Raw genomic sequence first — 15,954 nt, 5'->3', positions numbered from 1 at the left:
CTGAGAAATCTTTTGACAATTTTTTTTTGAAAATTTTTGCTAAAAATAAACGAAGGTGTCACTTAACAGGAAGTTGACATTTGATTGGTACAAAAATACATCTTAACTTATGACATGCCTAAACAAACAGTGTATAAAAATTTCAAGCACCTGCAATGAATAGTTGCCGAGAAAAATTTGACATAAATTTTTGTTACGGATGGACAGATAGAAGGACGGACAGACACACAAGTGTAAAACAGCATACCCTTTCTCCTTTGAAGTGGGTGTAAAATCACCATAACATCGTCTCAAGCCACAGGTTTTGTGTCCATTCTTTTTCCACAATCAGGAAATAGAATGGACACAAAACCCATGGCTTCAGACGATGTTACCATAACTGCATGTAGGTTCATTATGCTGATAACCATGATTTTTTATGATAAAGTTAACATTTTTACATAAGGTTTTTTTTTCTCATCTGAGTACATATGGCAAAAAAATATCAATAGAAATAACAAATAAAAATAAGTTATTCTTTTACTGGTGATTGATTCAATTTTGGGCTTCTTGTGTTCTTTCTTAATGTACACAGGTGGAAGTTGGGTCTCTGGCATGACATTCGGTTCATATAGAAACAAGAGGCTCTGGTCTATGTAGATATCATTATCATCATGTGGTGGTGTTGGCGGTGCCCACATCTATTCAATATAAAGTCACATATTGATGAATGATTTCAATATCTGTTCAATTTCTTTAGTATAAACTGGAATTGGGACAGTTTTAAGGGCCATAGTCACAATTTGGGTCAAAAATTATTTTTTCGATTTTAAAAGTTTACAGTGTTGCAACATATTGATATCATATTGTATGATATTGTACTGTGTGATATTGTATCATATATGATAAATAATATTAATTGAATAATGTGATATGATATAATTTGATACATATTGTATTACATTCTAATTATATATTACCATGTGATATTATACAATACAAAAATATTACAATATCATATGATACAATTTCAAGTGATAAAATAATATATAAAACAATCATATGATACAATATTATACGAGGGTCAATCAAAAAATACGAAGACAATGCGGCTGTCTATCGTATATTTTTCATGAAAGTCATACTTAACAGATTAATCTGTGCACCAACACTTATGTTATTGATATGCGAAGTTTTAGTCCATTTGATGAAACGGTATTTTTGTTACCCCTTTTTAAAAACAACAAGTTTTGTCACCACGGCGCACGGTAACATTCAAAACATGACGTCAAGATTAAAATGCATTACATTACAATTACTTCATGAATTTGGGCATTAAATTACCATTACTTAATTTTCTTGAAGTAATGCATTACATTACCATTACATGAGTAAAGTAATGCATTACCATTACCATTACTTTGTTTTAAAAAAGTAAAGCTAAATAAAGAGTTTTTGCAAATGTTTCAAATATAAAACACTCTTTAACATATTTACAGGTTCATGTTCAGTATCGGGTTCAAATGTAATGACTTTTACAAGATTCATTCCTTATTTGCTCAATATATAATCATCTTATGGCATTATGAACAACATACCACATAATTAGTAAATTGATATCTATAGACATTTGACATGGTACAATGTAAGGTATGAAATAGAGACACAGAAGTACATGCATAACAGAAAACAAATTATTACGGAATAACGTCGCTGTTATCAAAAGCTAAATAGAGGTAATATATATTTCCCCAGATTACACAAATCTTTATAATTTTGGACACTTAATTATATTAATTTATAAACAGAAGGTTTTTCCCAGTAATATTTCTGAATATATTTTAATCAGATTTCTTTATACTGAGTACACTTAAGGACAAATAATTGCTGTTGCACTTTATGATCTTCAAAGTTTCAAAGGGTTCATCTTTTAACTGCATCCTGTTAGGTTTGAAAATCTTCCCAGCTATACTAAATAAATGTTTTACAGGAGCAATGCTGTTTTCTTTATCTTAGGATATATATTCAATGCAATAATAAAAAATTACGGTACATAAATCTTGTATTTTCTATCAGTGCAAACTAATGTACTTAATATACAAGAGAGAGAGAGAGAGACAGAGAGAGAGAGAGACAGAGAGAGAGATAAAGAGATTATTTTCAAATGGGTTATAATATTGGAAGTGATTTTGATTTTCATCATGGATGGACAGTGCATTCATTTTGTTTTTAAAGGGGCATGTCTGTAAATTATGGTATTGATGGTAAATGTTTTAAATATATTACAAATATGTATAAAGGTATTAAATCACTCATCAAGATGAATGGCACGGTATCCGACTTTTTTTCTTGTAATGTTCGAGTCCACAAAGGAGAAAATCTGTCACCATTTTTGTTTTCATTGTACATAAATGATTTAGAAAATTATCTTGTTGAAAAAAATATTGCTGGTCTGCAAAGTTTTACCACATCAATAGAAAATGAATTATTTATATATATAAAACTGCTTGTACTTTTTTAGGCAGACGATACTGTTATCTTGGCTGAATCTGGCGATGATTTGCAGAACGCACTGAATGAGTTTGAATGTTATTGTAAAGAGTGGAAATTAAATGTTAATATAGATAAAACAAAAGTATTAATTTTTTCCAAAGGACGAATGTGTAAAAGAGTTTTTTATTTTAATAACAGTTTTAGAAATTGTTAAAGAATTTAAGTACCTTGGCATTATATTCTCAAGAGCTGGCTCTTTTTTAAAAGCCAAAAGGCAATGTATGGTGTCATTAGAAAAATTAAACAATTTAATCTACCAGTTACACGTCAGTTAAAACTCTTTGATAAAATGGTTGTATCTGTATTGCTATAAGGTTGCGAAGTATGGGGTTTTGAAAAACTTGATAGTATTGAACTTGTTGACTTAAAGTTTTTAAAGCACATTTTGTGTTTAAAAAGTAGTACTTAAAAATGTTTTATAAAATTGATAATAACAAAGTAAAATCCCTGTACATGTTGATTTTACACTCTACAAAATGTAATTTGAATTATGCCCCTTGTGGGGTCAGACTAAAGGTTGTAGGGGTTATGATACATAAACAAACCTCATAAAATTACTCGTTTGTCATAATACGGTAATACACAAAATCGTAGACTTTTCAATACATAATTGTGCATTCAGGCGTTCAACTGCACTATGAATCTCTCGGAATTTTGTTAAATCCCTTCGTTTATGCATGTTATATATAATGATAGTATATGTCAAATCAAAGAAGGGATATTATAACGTATCACAATGAGGTAATATTCTATTTTTTAACTTCTTACGTCTTATCCCCTACTGCTGAAATGCAAAGATGTACGAGGGTTGTTCGGAAATTATTGAGACATTTTCTCTTATTCTTTTAGTAAAAAAGATAAACTCTTGAAATTTCACCAAAACGTAAATCAGGATAGAGTTTATCAATGTGAAAAGTTTCTTGTCCATGGCATGAATAGATCATTCCTGGTAAGCTGACCAACGTGCCTTCGTCCAGCGACCCGGCGCAACCGCAAACTTTTCGCAACGTCATTTTAACGCTTCTTATTGCTCCCGTGTTTTAAACATCTTACAAACGAACGGAAATAAGAATTATTCTTTATTTCTCATCTTTTGTTTTCATTTCAAGACGTCATCATTTACATTTACTCTCATTCTTGTTTTTTGGGGGAAAATAATCAAGTTATTTTAACCCGAAAGTCTAATCACTGTGAATGTCTCCTGCAGTCATTTGTATTTATATTTTAAAACCGTTGAAAACAGTTAGTGTGTCAAAAGTACTTGATAATTAATCCCTTTGGCCTAATCCTAGTTAAACAATCAGTAAAATTAAATATGATGAGGTGAAGCTCTATACCTTGTCTTGTAATCGTATAATGTTTAAAGCAATTGGGTGGCCTTAAAAGGTCTTCTTTTGAGATTTCCACCAGTTTGACGGTTTCCAATGCGCCGCCTTGACGTCAAAATTCAATGTAAAGTCGTTGTCAGATTTCTATTGTTTGGTAAATATTTGTGTACCATATCCGTATTTCAACTTGAACATCAGTGAAACTTAATCAAAAGTTAGTCGCAAAGAATAGCAAAATGAACATATTTGATTTGATTTCTTTTATCATTAACTGTAATTCTACGGACACTTATAAAGTAGATGTTTAAGTTGTTAAATCTCCGAGTTCATGGCTGCGCCGGGTACCCCGACCCCCGACTTGTTTATCTACCGTCATAAACAAAATATTAAATATTCTATTAATATTACTTTGTTTTATTATTTGTTGGCGTTTCTTCAGTGTCTATGCTAATTTTCACCAAAATTTGTCACTTAGAAAAGAAAGTATTCGAGTTGTCTCAATAATTTCCGAACAACCCTCGTAAATCAGCGGTAAACAATGATTGTTTAAGCTCATGTTTAAAACATATTCAAGAAAGTTTCCAAGCAAACTTACTTTTCTTTATACGAAACAGACGACTGAATTAAAAAGTCTCGGATTGTTGCGGTTCTATTAACCCAAACTCTCAGTTTAGCCGATAACTGGTCTTAGCCGATAACTGGTACAGTGCCAGTATACTTCCGCTTGAGATTTCACCAGGAAGTCTCGTGAACTTTCATTTCACTTGAGCACCTCTGGATTTATTTCATACTTAGCAAGTAGCAACAATAAAGAAAACATTCACAGGGCGAAAAACCATCTTTAAGCAAGTCCTTAAAGGTGGCTTAAAGGTGACTTAAAGGAGCTTAAAGGCTATACAACCTTTAAGCTGCCTTTAAGTCACCTTTAAGCAAGTGCTTATAGGTCCTTAATATCCAAACTTCTTTAAGCCACCTTTAAGCCACATTTAAGCATCTTTAAGTGGCATTTACGCTCTCTTTACACTGCCTTTACACTGTCTTTAAGTGGCCTTTAAGTCAATATTGATCAAGCTGAACAATAAAAACATATATTAAATGCAAAAGCTCTTTCAAAGAGATGGGAGGGGGTCATCCAAGTGATAATATAATTTCAAAGGAAGGGGGGGGGGGGGTTGTTGTTCCAGGCGGTTTTAATCGTCGCTCCATTAAACACAGATCGCTATCATCAGCACTGCTCCGATGGACACAGATTGCCGTTATAAAATTCTTTATAATTTTTTGGGGGTTTCAAAATTATTGTAGGGATGAGCGCAGTCTCAACTGTAATATGTGCATAAAACTAATTAAAGTATGTTTGTTTCCTATTATAAATTAATCGGTGAAAAAATCTCTCTCTCTCTCTCAGTTCATCCGGTTATTAAACAAAATAAAGATAATGAACCAAAAATTCATGATTTAATTTGTTAATCGGTTTAAGGTTTGTATTTTTTTTTTTCAATTTTCATTATTTCTAACTCTAGATCTGCTAGATACATGTTAAAGATGAAAAGACTCTCAACTGCCTTTGTTATATCGGGCAGGATATTACTGCTTTGTTTGTCTAGACATAGTTTTGTTCGTTTGTGTATATCTAATTAGAGTCTATTGTTTGTCCAACTTAAGAAAACCCCTGGAACTAACACAGAATATACAAGATATACACAACAGTTGTGTCGTGTGCCCAGGTGCATGTTTGTTTATATCTAATTAAAGTCTATTGTTTGTCCAACTTAAGAAAACCCCTGGAACTAACACAGAATATACAAGATATACACAACAGGTGTGTCGTGTGCCCAGGTGCACGTCAGGGTTTCTAAAGGCGTTGAATCTTAGTATGTACGAGTATACGATAAGTCTAGTGAATAAAAGTTGATTTACATTTGTAATTCATTTTCAAAGTATTATTTCCTAGCTCTGGGTTTCAAAGATGTTACGTCTACAAATTAACGATACATGTATGTAAGAGTAAAATCTTGAGGCTAATTAATTAATGTACCGGTGATCATAAATAGGGGTTGATTATTTAAATATATGTATAAGGGTAAATATGTCAAATATACCCGGCCTGGCACATCATAAAATTGTATGTACAAGTCATTTGCAATTGCCACATGCAGTAAATACGTCACCGGTAATTGGTAATTTTGTTTGTTATAGAATTAATAGTTTAAAAATCATGTACATACTATTACATGTAAATATTTAAACATATTGGAACGGCTCCGCGATCATGAAAACCGGGAAATTGCGGGAAATTGAACAAATACCCTATAAGTATCAATGCATTTAATAAAAGAAATGATTTCATTTTCTTTCTTACATTTTTATAGCTATAAATTAGATGAACGTATATCTACTCGGTTTAAATTTATTAACTAAGAAAGCCTACTATAGTGAACCTAACGGTTTCCATTTAGGTATAATATATTTTTGTTCACTGAAGACCAAGTTCCGTATTTCATTCTAAATACATGCATGCATGTAATTTATAAATTAGATATATAACTGATTGTTAGAAACTGAATGGTTTGTCAAAATCTTTTCAAGTAAACACATTCAATACAGTGATTCAATATCCACTGATATATAGGATATAAAAACACTCATTTATATGTAAGTTGCCATGGCGTAGAGGATGTGTGGTGATGCTAGTAAACTAAGGGCCCCGGGTTCAATACTCGCCGTGGCCGGTTTTTTTTTGTGTCTTTTTTTTCATTTTTCTTTCTAGAACAAAAACCGTTTTAATACCTTTTCTTTCATAAAGTTAATACATTTTGTTGGAAATTAAGCACAATATTAAATTAAATTTTTTTTAATGGTTTAAAGGTAGCTTAAAGGTGGCTTAAAGAAGTTTGGACATTAAGGACCTATAAGTTGTCCTTAAAGGTGGCTTAAAGGTGGCTTAAAGATAGTCTTTAAGCTGCCTTTAAGCAATACATATAGCTTAAAGGTGGCTTAAAGATCGTCTTTAAGCTACCTTTAAACACCTTTAAGCTATCTTTAAGGAGGACTTAAAGATGGTCATTCATCCTGTGATTCCGAACACATTCACAGGGGTGTATTTTAGGTTAAATCAACTATGCAAATTCGAAATAGTACTATTATCTATCAAACATGTGACCTGTTAAAAAAACTTAACCTCATCCAGCATCCAAAACATATGGCTCAAATTCAGCAATTAGGCCTGTCAGGAGCATCAATATCATAAGACGCACCATCCACGCAAGTTTGGCAAAGTTAGGACTAAGAGTAACTTAGATATAATTATCGGAGGGTACCTGCTCTAAGACTTTAACTAGGTCTTTAAACCTTAACCTCATCCAGCATCAGAAACTTATGGCTCAGATTCAGCATTCAAGCCTGTCAGTTGCAGCTGTATCATAAGACGCACAATCCATGCAAGTTTTGAGAAGTTAGGACCAGTATTTACTTAGAAATGGCTATCAAACGGCACCTGCATCAAAAACTTTAACTAGCTCCAAAACAATTAACTTCCTCAAGCATCTGAAATTCATGACCCAGATTCAGCATCCAAGTCTTTCAAGTCCATAAGTAGCTCCAGATGCATCATCCATGCAAGTTTGGTGAATATAGGACAAGTAATAATTTAGATACAGGACATGCAACAAAAACTTTAACCAGGTCCAGACGCCGACACCATAGCATAAGCTCCCCCAGACTTCGTCTTGGTATTCTAAAAAATTAATCATCATGAGGATTTGAACCCAAAACACCGATTGGTTGTATTTATTAATCTAGAACAAACCCAGTCAGCGATGCAAGACTTTACAGTTTGTGGTATGAAGAAGTGTTTGAAACGATATTGTCATATCTTTGGACTTTCGTCCTCCAAAAATTATTTTGAAACAAAACAGCTGTAAATATGTTAGCTGCAGAACTGTAGCTCTCCGGGAAAAAAATATTGACAGACCGGAGAGCTACAGGGCCACCCATTGAAAAAATTGTATATTTATTGCGCAGAAAAATGCAATTTACTACTGATATCGCCTCTTTATTTGCCTCAGACTTTCTCCGAAACATGCTACCGACCTTGGAAAATCAAGTATGTTGAATTTACATCGAGATTCGCCATTTTTACATGTAAACAAAGTGCACCACATGAATTTACGAGACTGGTGAAGATGTTTAAAAGACTATCCGAGGCAAGTGAAGAGACGATATCAGTAGTAAATTGCATGAAGAATTTAATGGTACTAATTGTTTTCACAGAATTTGCGTAGAAATAAGGTAAATTAGTCGAAAACTAGCGCAAGTTTTTCTGCGCAATAAATATACAATTTTTTCAATGGGTGGCCCTGTAGCTCTCCGGCCTGTCAATATTTTTTTTCCCGGAGAGCTACAGTTCTGCAGCTATAAATATGTAGGATTTTGCATCAATTCTGTCATGTTGCTATTTTTGGCCCATACTGTGATAAAACCTTCTGCATTTCAATCATTTTTCGACCCATTCTATGTCTAACAGAAACCAAATAACGGTTATAATTTGAGAATATGCAAAATTTATCTGTAAAATTAATCACATAATTTAATTTTCAGCTACCAGTGTGGAAAATAATTTTTTTCTTTGAAATGAAAATCAAATTGTACAAAATTGAAGTGTAATGTCGAAGTTGACCAAAACAAGTTATTCATACTGTACATGACCAAAAGATTCTTCACGTGAAATAATTTTTCCCCCTAGCAATTCAAAGAGTGTGTTTCAACTACATTTTATTCCTATGCAACCCGTATGCCTAAATATGCGATGGATATTATTATTGCTTGTGTAATAAAAATTTATACTAAACTGTGATGATGCCACAATAGATCAATTGCATTAAAAAGGGATTAACATTAATATGATTCTTCCATGATTTGTACAGCTATATGATTTTATTCAACTTGATGTGCATTTTCTCTCCCCCTGCCAAGGCTCAAGAGGATAGAAAATTCAGAAGAATCATACGCTGTCAAAATTAATATAACAATATTTTAATTAATGATATATCTGAAAAACTGAGCATAATTATACTAAACCAATTTTTTGGCAATTGAATCCCCCCCCCCCCCCCCCCCCCCCGAGTAATGATAACACCTTAAAACTTAGCACCCCATCCCCCCAAAGAAAATTTCAGATACACATTCTACATACATATATTTATGCAACACTTACAGGCATTTTCTCCTGGTCAATATCAGAAAGGAAGACCTACAAATAGGAGAAAAACTTTTATTTGACATTAAAAAACCTACAGCAATCAAATGCAGGGTTTAACTTGGGATTTTACTGTACTGCCAGTCATCATCAATTGTAGATAAATGGCTTACAGAATTCTATTGTTTACAGTCATCATCTATTGTTCATGAATGTTTACAGAAATTAAGGAGCTGGATGGCCAAATTATAACGCTGAAATATATGAAATTTTTCTTTACCAAATAACAATTCATAGCATAAAAATCATATTTAAAATATCAAGGTTGATCCGATGGCCAACTTGTTGACCATCCTGCCACCTAAAACACTTCCACATCACTACCTATACTTCAAATATACTGGTTCATTACTTAATCATGGTTTATATCACTTTATCATTATACCGAAAAGTTGTGTCACAATTTCACAATGATTGACTGGTAACTTTATTTAGCAAGAATCCCAAATGATCTTTATTTCATTCTTTTGTTCTCATAACATTAATACAGTTATTTCATTTTACTAATTAATTCATCTAGTTTAATGTTTTTCTTTATTTGACCAGTCATTAAGTTATAACATCTTGATAAGTATCAATAAAGTACTAAGGTTTTACCATTTTTCGTTGGACTCCAATTTTGTTAAATTTCATTGTTGTACTATTCCACAAAATTAACAATATGTTTTCCTTTGTCCAAATAATGGAATGAAATTTACAAATCCACAAAAATTTATATAAAATAATATTGATGATCCACAGTAAATTAGGATTAATGATTCTGTATACATATATTGGCTAGATCCAAGAATTTGATAACATTTTAAGCTGGCAGTCTTGTATAATTTTGACCATAATCTGAATAAAAACTCTGGAACTATAAACAACTGTCTAACATTGATTGTAGTGACACACATGATCATGAAATTGCATCTACTTTCAATTGTATTTTTTGATCAAATAATGTTTTCAAATCAATCCAAAAACTGTAAGTTAGAAAGATCTTGCAAGTATTCAAAGTCTTCATCTCATTTCTGAGGGTGAGCATGGATGATGTGGCCAGACAAGAAGGTAATGGTGCCGGCACCTCGCTCCACCCCCAGAAGAAGATGAGACTGACACCAGGACCTTGTGTGCCACTACCCCCAGAAATGAGATGAACAAGCTTTGCAACAAAATATCGGTTTATTTTTCTTTTCATCTGAAATTTTCAGTCACATGTTTGTATATAACAAAAAACATGTTACATGTGTGTACATATACAGTGCAATGTCAAATACATTCATACAGTAACAGGCAAACTAAGTTTACTCTGTAAGCGATATCACAAAATCTGAAATAATATGTCTCAGGGATATTTCAAACTCATACAATATTTGAAAACAACCTATATTAAATGTTCCGAAAGTTTAAAAATCAAAATAAAAATTTTCATGAAATTCATTATTAAACACATTAAAATATATCAAAAATATTCACAACATTCTCATTCACACAAAGCTCTGGTATTCTTCTCATTCAATACAATTCAGAATAGTTCACTTTTTCTTAATTAACATTATTCACCTGATTAACTGTAGGTCCATTGGTAGTTATCGGAGCCTCGCTATTTGCTTGACTCACAACCACCATCCCCTGAGAGGATATAACAGCATTTTCTTTTATCACAACATTAGACACTTGACCAGAGGCTGATCCAGCTTTTAATAAACTAATAAACTGATTGGGGGACCCTCCATTAGAACTAGTTTGTGCTGCATGTGGGTTGGATTTTCCAATAACAAAAGGAAGATTGTCACTTTTACCTCCCCGTTCTACAACTTCTTTAGGTGCAACAGCCTTTCTGGTGCGGATAACAAGATTGGGGTTCCAAAAAGGGGTGGGTGCACTTTGGGTATTAGAGGGAGTTTCCTTCAGCTGTTGCTGACCAATTTTAGGAATTCTATACCTCGTTTGCACTACAGTAGGTATATTGTGGGGTTGATGACTAGATACTGCTGTATTATTCGGAAAACCCGGACTGCCTAGACTTGCTACACTAGCAGTTTGGAATCTTGATATTGGTGCAGAAATTCTAGTCGGCTGTACAGCCCTTGCAACAAAATGCTGTGGAGTTGCATTCTGCTGCACTAAACTGCCAATTTTTTGGCTGGTGTTTGCTACAGATCTGCTTGCTACAAGTCTGGCTATTGGGACAGATAAAGGAGATCTCTGACCTAAAGACATGGGAATAGCTTTACCCCCTCCCAACTGAAGAAGTACAACACCTTGCTGATTTTGTTGAGCAGCATTTTGGATTCTAACTTGACCTGTATTACCCCCTGAAGTGTTGACACAGTATTGCAAGACAGGCTGCTGTGCATTTGATGTATTGACCTTAATAAATTGTAAGGTTGGTTGTCCTGCACTATTATGGGACACTACTTGTTGTATTGCTTGTGCAGGTCTAACAGAGGTCAATGATGACGGTTGAGTTAGATACTGAATGGTCTGATTTTGCCCCTGATTGACAATCTGAGAAACCTGAGGGGACACATTAACTGTCTGAGGTTGAGCAATCACTGACGTATGTCCAACAAGCTGTATGGCTGGCTGGTTTTGGTTTGATTTTACAGTCAACTGATGCAAATTTGGTTGACCAGTTTGAATTATACCTGTTGTACTCCCTTTGGGTGAAGCTAGTTTGGTGTGGGCAGCTTTAGATATGATTTGTTTAAGATGTTGTAGTTGGGAAGCAGATAACAATTGAGAGGTACTAATAGTCTGGTTAGGCAAAGTGGGGGCAGACTGCCTAGCAAACTGAATTGAGGATGTTTGCTGATGAGCTTGATACATAAGCTGTGCAATAGTTGGTTGAGTGGTAGGGGTTTGCTGTGTTTTGGCTGGTTGTACTTGGGCTTGTTGAATGACAGCCTTTGGCAATTGAACCATTTTCTGGGGAGAAGTAGAATTTATCACAGGTTGCTGTGGGGTTGAAAATGTGCAAGGAGGCTTATCTCTACCTTGCTTTAAAATGGAGGGTCTCCCACGTCCTTTCTTTTGCACTAACTTGGGTGTTTTCTCTAGAGGTATTACATCTTCATCATTTGGAATCGTAACATTATTATCAATTAAAACTTTCCTTTTAATTTTGATAGCTTTTGAAGTGCTTTTGTATGTAACATTAATAGACCGGTCTCCTTCTTCATTCACTACGACAGCTTCAGCTTTTGCTAAAACTTTGTTGGACTTTTTGCTCCGCCCAACACTAAATCTAGGAGAGATACTATTCTTATAAGCTGTTACTCTGGGTGTAATCTTTACAGACCTTCCTGAGGATAGTACATACTCATCATCAATAAATTGTTTAGGTTTATTTCTGACAGGGGTTATGCGAGATGGAGTGACAACTTTGGCAGCCGCTTTGTTTGCCTTCTGGGCTTTTTTAGACTTTTTCTTCACCTGGTTGTATGCATCATCCCTTGAATAAATGTACAACATTTCATCCTCTTCTAGTTCTGCTCGTCTCTCTTCTTCCTCTTTTAATGCCTTTAGTCTTCCAAGTTCCCAGTCTTTTTTTACATTCTCTATGTCATCCTTTGAAGCATTTAAAAACATAAAGATGTAATTACTTAAAACACAAACAAATAATAACAGATTCAAAGTTGACATATTCTAATTTATTTTACCTCTCCAATTTCTAACTCCTCCATGGGGTCAGTCTCAATTTCAATGAAGTTGACTGCATATCTCTCAACAGGAGTAAGCTGCAATACAAATTAGTCATTTAAAATCTAAGAAATGTAATTGTTTTTTAAAAAGCCTTTATTATTGATATTGAAAATAAAGAAATTTAATTCCTGACATTCTTAAGTAAAAACCCAAACCTCTTTGTCTAACATAGCAATTTCTTGTTCCACTTTGGAGAGCTCCTCTTCTTTTTTAAGTTCAGCTTCTCTCTCATCCCATGGAATGTCTTCATCAAACTCTGCCAATTCTGCTTTCTGTTCAGCTTTTACAAGATCAGTTGCTTGTGCATCGGTCTCGTCTTCAGCCTTTGCCAGAACCTGCAGAAATTAAATAAAAAACAATGTTAATGGTTGGTAATTAAACAGTTCATGAAATATCGTTCTTTCAGACAAGTCTGTTACCATCATAATTCATCAAACAGTAATTAACATTATCAAATTGAGCAAACTATTATGAGAGCTAACTTGAACATTAAACAAAAGGCCAAGAGTTTCATTATGGAGTAGAAAATCATAATATTGTAATGACAACCACCTTCCCTGCCCGAAATGACTCTTAATCCTAGAAGTTAGCAAAAGACTTGGAGCTCCTAATAGAGTGTATGACCTACTACTGAAAAGGTACACCGCATTCTTGGAAAATATTCCCCCCATGTATGTTACCTATCAAGATAGGTTTTATGTTTATATATTTTCATAGATAAACTAAAACAAGGTGGCTAGTATACTACTTATTACTTTACTATAAACAATTCAGTCTAATTGTTTATTTTAGAAAATTTTAAAAATGTTTTTGTTTCAAATGATAAAAATACTTGCAAAACTACGTTGATCATACAGTATGTGATACAACTCCTTAATTACATTATATTTAATGATTAATTACTAAATATGAACAAGTGAAGGAAGATAACTCCATTATGAAGAAGCAAGGGAAGATAACTCCAGTAAAGTAGGTGACTACTCATGTTAAACCAGATGCCGGAATGTACCGTTATCGGTTTTGATTTTACACTGCGCGAAATAGAACTGGTTATATATGGAAACACTCTGTTCGAGAAGAAAGAGGGAAATAATTTAAAAATTAACGTCCTAAGCTCATAAACATATGAAGCAAGGGGCGATCGCCATTTACGGGACACCACTAAGACGATACAAAGTCAATACAAGATGTTTTTGCATCTGCATGTGGCCTAAACCTTTAGTTATCGGTAAGTCATAATGATATTTTTGTGTGTGATTGCATCCGTTTTTTTAAAGCAAATATAGCAGCTGCTAGATGATATACGAAAAACCTTAAAACTACTACATGTACATGTCAAACGATGAAAAAACGACCATAAATAAACTTTAGAAATGTAATTGTCTCATTCATATCATTATTAGACCAATGTAGATGTATTGAAACAAAATAGTGTTGTAAAATCGGACCAGTTTTACAATCAATAATCAAATTGAATCGGCAGCACACAATCGATTATAAAATCGATCATGTAAACTTTCAAATTCCAACAAAGATTTTTTTTTTTCATACTGTCAATGAGTGAAAGATACCAGCATCAAAGAAAATAACTTTTTGTTTATTTATAATTCACTTGATGGAAATCGGTGAGATTTTCATAATCGATAATCGGTTTCCCGCAACTAACTTTTTTTGTTTTACAGTGTAGTGCTAAATAAATGTAAATAAACAAGTTACAATGAACAGACTCATTACTAGGCTTTTGAAATTTGATTTACTTAGTATTTCTAGCAATAAAGATCAAAGGCCTGAAGGGCCATAATGGCTTACGGGTTTGATATGACTATATATACATGGATTGAGTATGATTCCCTCTATTTCTTACGGAAACTTTAGTTTATTTATAGCTTTATAGAAAGTAACTAGCTACATGTAATTCATAGATCTATAGAAACTAACAGGACCGATATCAACATGCCCCATTTGTTGGTTGGTCGAACCTTAGTGACCGAAACAGACAGGATTAAAATCTAGACGCCTCTTTTATCAATTGGTTGAAACCACCATTGCTTTTAGGAAAATCATAGACTGCATGAAATAATTATGATGATGTCAGACTCAAACTCCAATATGAGACAATTTGTTTCTTTCTTTCATCCAACGACTGAAGTACATTAACTGTAAATTCATTCAACTATATAGGACACAAAAACACTTCAAACCAACATGCTCTAAAATATCAGTAAACCTTGTATTCCTACGCACTATGAACTTGCGCGAGAGTTGGTGCACGGTGCGACGTAACAGCGCCACAGCCAGCGCGAAATCACTGCGCATAAAAATAATATAACCAAATGATGAAATGCACTGCATGTTATGTACTGTAATTAATGAATTCTCATGAAATCTACACTAACAAGTATTATTCCATTTTATTTGTATTTCATAAATGTATATTTATTCATATTTTTCTGGGTTTTTTCTACTTTTTAAAGAGGCTGACCTTCACAAGCTTTTATAAGAAATATAGATTCACAAGGCAGTTCTAACACCTTCTGTTTTATTTTTTTCTCTTTGTACAGAGATAAACTCTTTGGAAGGGGGGGGGGGGGCATGAAACAGGCAGAACTATGCAATTACAGCAAACTTGTTTTGACACCAAATTTAATTAAAATTAATTACTGCACTATATAACTTTGCAGTCAGTCTCTCTTCACATGACATGTGTACACAGTCATTTTCAGAGGCATACTATACGATGTCTCTATGTTACAGAAATGTGACATTGCTTCCGTATATGACTTGCAATCAAGCTTAACTGTATATTGTTTTCTTATCTGAGTACATTTGGTCTCAAGTTTTCAATATTTTTACGACAAATAAACAGTTCAATCATAGCACAACAAAGGTAACTCCATCGAGGGAACATTGTGTTATTTTTAGATTTTGGAAAATCCCCACATTCGATAATGGCGGAGGTGTCGAAGAAGGCACATTATATTAAAACAAGTAGTAACTGCCCCTTTATTTATGCATTTATTACCGATTTATAATCCCAGTTTCAATATATCTCAATCATAAGTTCAGTCCTTTAACCGTTAAACACTTCCCCCCTTGCTGAGATCGATGTCGATCGAAGTTAGCGACGCTCCCTGCGGGTGCAAACGTTTT

The 15,954-nt window shown here is 33.6% G+C and overlaps 1 protein-coding gene across 9 annotated transcripts in view; it reads right to left on the bottom strand.

Moving 5' to 3' along the window:
* Positions 1-15,954, bottom strand: part of LOC105331446 (helicase domino) — a 190,575-nt gene that overhangs the window by 38,841 nt on the left and 135,780 nt on the right. For 8 of the 9 annotated variants that reach the window (XM_034482479.2, XM_034482483.2, XM_034482486.2 and 5 more), the window contains 5 exons: positions 12,960-13,139; positions 12,762-12,839; positions 12,535-12,669; positions 9,073-9,108; positions 524-680 (listed from right to left, as the gene is read on the bottom strand). In XM_034482479.2, the coding sequence (XP_034338370.2) occupies positions 524-680; positions 9,073-9,108; positions 12,535-12,669; positions 12,762-12,839; positions 12,960-13,139 (586 nt within the window). The remainder of the gene's footprint in view (positions 1-523; positions 681-9,072; positions 9,109-12,534; positions 12,670-12,761; positions 12,840-12,959; positions 13,140-15,954) is intronic. The other variant, XM_066079068.1, reaches the window with a different exon arrangement.

Source organism: Magallana gigas, chromosome 3, assembly GCF_963853765.1.
Source record: "Magallana gigas chromosome 3, xbMagGiga1.1, whole genome shotgun sequence".
In the NCBI taxonomy this organism is placed as follows: domain Eukaryota; kingdom Metazoa; phylum Mollusca; class Bivalvia; order Ostreida; family Ostreidae; genus Magallana; species Magallana gigas.
Note: the sequence above shows the minus strand (reverse complement) of the source record. Positions and strands in the feature narration are given on the sequence as shown.